Here is a 6,157-nt window from a genome sequence, read left to right as displayed (position 1 = left end):
TATACTATTGAGTTTCATACCTTTTATATTAACTCTGGTCCATAGAGTCATCCAATTGTTTCATCTGGTATTTGCAATACAGCTTCCCAACTTTGTCCAATTAGCAGATATTATGAGTACACTCCTCATGCATGCCAAAGTTATTAGTGAAGATATTTAAACAGGATCCACCTCAAAACTGATCCTTGAGGAACTCCACTAGTAACATTCCTTTGGTCTACTATCTCCCCTTTCAAACCAATACACTGCTGTCTCCTTCTGAGTTAACTTCTTTCCCCTATTAGAACCCGTCCACTAATCCTTGTCTCTCCATCTTACCTAATAATTTCCTGTGTGGTAGCATATCAGTGCTTCATTGGAGGCCTGAGAGATGAGAAGATCCACATTTCTTGCATCTAGAAAGTCAGTTACCTTATCAAAGAAACCTATTACCTACTAGTCTAGCATGATCAGCCTTTGGTAAACCCATGTTGCATTTTATTTTATATTCCACTTACTGCCTCATTTAAATGTAAAATTATCCTTTTCACCAAAATCTGTTCTAAAACTCTGAATACTACTGAAGCCAGACTTACAGATGTACAAAGGCAAGACTTACAGATGTAGAGCTGGGCAGTGGCATTCACAGATTCACACAGATTCACAGAATTTTGGGGCTGGAAGGGACCTCATGAGATCATCAGGTCCAGCCCCTCTGCTCTGGGCAGGGAAGACTGCTGGGGTCAAATAACCCCAGCAAGGTGCGAGTCCAGTCTCTTTTTTAAGATCTCCAAGGTAGGTGCCTGCACCCCCCCATTGGGAGTCTATTCCAGAGTCTGGTCACATAAACCGTGAAGAAGTTTTTCCTTATATCCCATCCCCAATCTCAAGTGCAGCCTAACATCCTGATAAAAATAATGAATGCTATTTACAAGCATCAATGCAGCCCATGTGAATATGGATTCAAAACTGGTTAACAAGTCAATTGAAAAAGATAAAAGTAAATGAGAATTCTTCAGCCAACAGGAATATTTCTAGTGGGGTCCTGCAAGAATCCATTCTTGCCCCAGTGCTATTCTATACCTTACTTTATTTCATTTCATGGACATTTCATAGACTTGTAAGGATCATTACTTGTAATATGTGCAACTGATACTGAACTGACCTGGAATTCTTGGTGAGATTGACATCTTTGAACAACATGGTTTAATACAGCCAAAACCCAAAATTGGGCACTTTGTTTCAGGTCAAAGATTTTAGATAACCATCACAAGTTGGGGTACCGCATCACAGAACTCAGGAACAAAGAGCTTGCACACAATAGCAGATAACCAACTGAACATGAGGCCCAAGCTGATGCTGTAGCTAAGTGGCCAATGCAGTCTTTATAATTAGGATCATATCTAGTAGCTGAAGAGGGGTGGATTTACTTCTGTATGGTATCACTCACTAATGCTATATTACTGAAAACTGTGTCCAGTTCTGAAATCCATACTTCACAGGAGTCATTAAAATATTAGAAAAGGTTCAGAGATACCAGAATGATTTAAAGTGTCAAAAACATGATATATAACAAGAGACTTAGAAGCTCAATCTATTTAATTTATCCGAAAAAAAAAGGTTATAAACAGAGTTAATCATGGGTCTTAAACATTTTACATGGGGAGGATATTTTTTATAATAGATAGCTTTTTAATCTTGCTGAAAAAGGCATAATGAGATCCAAAAATTGTAAGCTGACGCTAGGTAAACTCAGACCTCAGCTTTCATTTAAAAATCAAAAAGATTTTATCCCTTGTGGAAAAAGCTGGGTTTTAAAAATAATATTTTAAAGCTACAAACAGCAAGGAATTCAGTTCTGTTGTTTGAACACAATGCTGTGTCCATCTAAATATTTACCTATAAGAAAAAAAACCCTAGCAGTATATCCCGTTGCACAAAACATAAGACCTTGTCTCTTTAATGTGCTTATTTCTCAAAATAGCAGCTTAGAAAGCAACGTTCTAAATATAGGCCTCAGGTCTGCCTGGCTCCTAAGCACTTATCCAACTTTAAGCATATGAGCACTGAGCAGTCCCACTGAATTCAGTAGGACTACTTGGCTCTTTAAAATTAGGTACATTCTCACAAACACTGCTGAATCAGGGCTGTGAGAATAAACTAATGAGCAGATGAGGAGAAAGGACACAGCCTCTCACTATAATAAAAAAACGCTCTGCAGAATCACTGGTTGTGATTATAGATTATACTACACATTAAGCAGTTGCTTTGGCTGATGGGAAAATAACTCCCTTTCAATTCAGAGCAACTAAAAGACTGGACAGGACATTTCTGCCTATCCCACGGGCGATCAGTCCAACAGCTGCTACTAAATTATTTTCAGAGACTTCCTAGTTAGGGCAGATATAGAAATGCACAGTCTCCTCCTGGCCTCCCCCGAGCCAAGCCCTTACTGGAAAGAACAGTTGTTGTCCCCGCTGCGGATGCAGGGAGATTTAAGGAGCTGCTGCAGGGGTCAGGGCAACAAAAGGAGCTCCCAAGAACTAAATCCCACTAATCCAAGGGCAGAGCCTTAATATGGCATGCCTGCAATTACTGGCTGAAGTTAAATGTGAGTGAGTCTCTGCACAGACAGTTCAGAGGGGGGCACCATTAGAGCCCCACAGGGGCTGAATTTGGGGTCGGGGGCAGGCTTTGAGGGGATATCGCAACACAAAACACCTGGAACCAGAGGATCACTTGTGCCATGTATGATCAGGAAGCCTTTTGACTCTGCATGGGGTGTGGAGAATTCAGCCCCCTTTATTCAACTACGTGGTGCCATGTAACGAGTGTTTGGAGACTCATCATCATCAGCCATCAGGAGTCCCAAGGCGAGAACTGTCCCTGGTGCTGAACATGCATTGCCTTTACCTATACCAGGACCAGGTTTCAAGAAGTAGCCCTGCCGCTAACCTGGAGCTGATTGTCTGTAGGGTGATTTATTCAGGAGGATTATTTCCCTTGGGCTACAGAATCTGTGGAGTGTATTTCTAGAACATGCTGGACCGTGGGATCCCTGCAATTCTGTATTTTGCATCTCGGGGACAGATGATCTAGGATAGCAACACTGCTGCAAGAATGCACTGGTGACCCGGTGAGTAGAGGGTGTCTGCTCATTTTAGAGAGCAAATCTACTCTGATCAGCCAACTTTTCAAATAAAATGACATTTTATTGTAAAGAAAAAAGTGGGGAAATCGCTGTGGGTTTCTGATGTTGGAGCCTGGATGTGACTAGAAAGGTTCCTATTCCCAGGGTATTCGTGGGAGTTGATTTTTATATTTTAAAGGAATAATGATGGCACATCCCTTTACAGTCTCTGTGCTTGAGTGTTACTTAACAGACCTTAATCCTCCTTTTTCTCCACACTGTGATTATCTTTCTATCCATCCTTCATTTTACGGGGTTTAAAATACAACACACTGCACACTAAGTTACAAAAAGTTCTCATTTAATCTATGTGTTTTATAGTTATGCACACATAGGATTTGAAACTTCATTCTTTATACACACAAAATCAGTAAGAGGTTCTGCAAAGACTGTGGGTTCATTCCCATTTCACCTTTATATTCTCTTTCATGGATTTTATTTTTGTTTGCAATCCACCCTTCAGTAGAATTAAATGTTTCATTTCAGTGGATAAATTGGGTTCATATTGTTTGCTTCAAAAAACAAAGGCAATATGGATTTTAAAATATGCCTCCTGGTATAAAAATAATTACTGATTTAGTATTACAGTGGTTGTGCATTTCAGAATGAATGCAAGTACATTTATCTCTCTAATCATAAGTATTATATAATCTAAGACAATTTATTATTGTGATACTTATTGTTAGGATTAATAGTAATGAATGTTATTAATAATACATATCGATAATATAATATATAATAAAATAGTATAATGGGAAAAAGAAGAGTATAAACTGTAGCAGCAAATTTTTGTATCCCCTAGAAAGCATGCTTAAACTTGTATCATGATGAATGAGTGCTGCATTTTCAAACAGAACAGCTGCAAATACATGCACAATTTACCATGAGAAAGGTAAATGCAGTCTGCTTTTCTTCCAACAGCTGGCAGAACGCCGTATGGGCTCCTGAAGAATTCAGCTTGGCTCTAACCTGCTGTAAGACAATGTCCTTTCTCCCGCTGTGTTTTAACAGCTTGTTCCGGGTGCTGTGGAAGAACATTAGATTGCATCAGTCCAGTGTTTTGAGGTCCTATTGGACATCTTCATTTTTGGAGGCTCTGGGGTGGCTGGTTTTGGGCATAATCATGCTTAGCTGTCCAGCACATTGTGAAGCCTTTAAAATGGGACTAGTAGGACCCTGGGATTGTGACCCCTTCTTTTCCAAAGCCTTTCCTGAAGTGGCTGCTAAGTTAGCAGTGGACCGAATCAATGAGGACCCTTCTCTAGATCTTGACCAGGAGTTGGATTACATAATCCTACAAGAAGGATGTGAAACGTCCAAAGCCCTGGCTAGATTCCTTGACTTTGAAATAGTTTCATCAGTTTTTGTAGGCCCTCTGAACCCTGGATACTGTGATGTTGCTACATTGTTAGGGAATAATTGGAATAAAGCCATCTTTTCATGGACGTGCATCAACTCTGAGCTGGATGCGGCCATAAATGAGCTTACACTTGCAAGGACCTTGCCTTCCCCAATCAGGGTTTTATTCATTTTAATGAAATACTTTCACTGGGCTCACATTGGCATCATCTCTTCGAAGGAGGATATCTGGGTGGACACTGCGTACCAGCTGGCTAGGGCTTTCAGGAATGAAGGACTTCCTGTAGGAATTGTAACCTCGATGGGTAATGGGGACAAAGACACTGACAAGGCTTTGAAGGAGATTGCAGGCGTTAAAAGCATTAGAAGTAAGTGTTTTATATATTATTTTATTTGTTTGCTAGTTTGGCATCTATTTTACCTAGAAGATTAAAAATATACAGAGTGCAACCCCAACCCCATCAAAGTCAATGGGACTTTTGGTATTGACTCCAGCAGAGCCAGGATTGCACCTGTCTGTAACTGAGACTTCCTTCAAACATTCAAACATCTTGTAGTACTCCTTGTGGAAAGAGTGCTGAAGTGATTTACAGCAGGTGAAGATCTGTCCCAGATCATTTGAGAAGATAACACTTAGCAGAGGCCTATCTAAAAATGACCTTGCAAATTGTACAAAGAGGCTACTGGCTGGTTAGATCCCAGATACAGTTTGCTTTTTCTTTTGACCATTTCTATTCTTTAGTCTGAGCACATCCTTTCAAAGTGCCCATGGTGATAAAAAAGTTAGACTGAAGATGGAATCCAGAGATAGCACATTGTTACAGAAAGGCAGGAGCAATGAGAAAAAATCCTGTACCAAGGCATATGAAATAGCTGCCTCCCTGCTATTTCATATCTTACTTTCTCAAAGTCCTTGGGTGCATGAATTCTATAACCTGTCTTATTTTGTTCAGAGTGGATGGACATAATGCTGTATATTTTAGGATTGTGGTCCTAAACTATACAATGGAGTGACATGGTTGTAGAGGATGAGCCACAGAGGTATGTTTTGCTAACTGAAGGGGCATCCTGGAGTTTAGGTTATACATATACCAGCATTAGAAATAAGTGTTTTATGTCAGGAGCTAATACAATCTACGATATACCAGGAGCTAATACAATCTCAGAAATAGGAGTATGTGAAGAAAGCAGCGCAACAATCCATCCTTGGATTGGTTTAGATTTGGTCTGGGATGAAAGGACAGATTCAGGCTGAAGTTTCAGATTCAGCGACTTGGGAGTTGTCCTCACAGGTGTGTCACCTATCCAAGACAGAAACGGTGCAAGGGGAGGGGAAGGAGTCAAGACCCTTGTGGTTTTAAACTTGAAGTAGATCCAAATGCTGTTCCTCAAATGGAAAGGGTCACATCTTGGCTGGCCATTGTATAATGGTGCATACACAGTATGGAGGCACACAAGAGGCCCCTCACCCCCAGCGACCCAGTGGTCAGCCACAGCTCCTTGATTATCACTTCTGCCCAAAGGGTGGCAAACTTTCCTGGGGCATAGTGCCTCTTGGAGGGTCCAGGCTCAGAGTAGGCCTGTTATTAAAAGACCATTTGGCTCACCACAGTTAGAATTTCAGCTTCC

At 40.7% G+C, this 6,157-nt stretch overlaps 1 protein-coding gene across 1 annotated transcript in view; it reads left to right on the top strand.

Annotated features, from left to right (window-relative positions):
• Positions 1-4,023: 4,023 nt before the first annotated feature.
• The window catches only part of GUCY2F (guanylate cyclase 2F, retinal), a 78,359-nt gene continuing 76,225 nt past the window's right edge, over positions 4,024-6,157 (top strand). The window contains exon 1 of the mRNA XM_019525671.1: positions 4,024-4,896. Within this exon, the coding sequence (XP_019381216.1) occupies positions 4,053-4,896 (844 nt within the window). The 5' untranslated portion in view covers positions 4,024-4,052. The remainder of the gene's footprint in view (positions 4,897-6,157) is intronic.

This window comes from Gavialis gangeticus, unplaced genomic scaffold, assembly GCF_001723915.1.
Source record: "Gavialis gangeticus isolate Ggan-Ray unplaced genomic scaffold, GavGan_comp1, whole genome shotgun sequence".
Taxonomy (NCBI): domain Eukaryota; kingdom Metazoa; phylum Chordata; order Crocodylia; family Gavialidae; genus Gavialis; species Gavialis gangeticus.
This window is presented reverse-complemented; position numbering and strand designations above follow the sequence as displayed.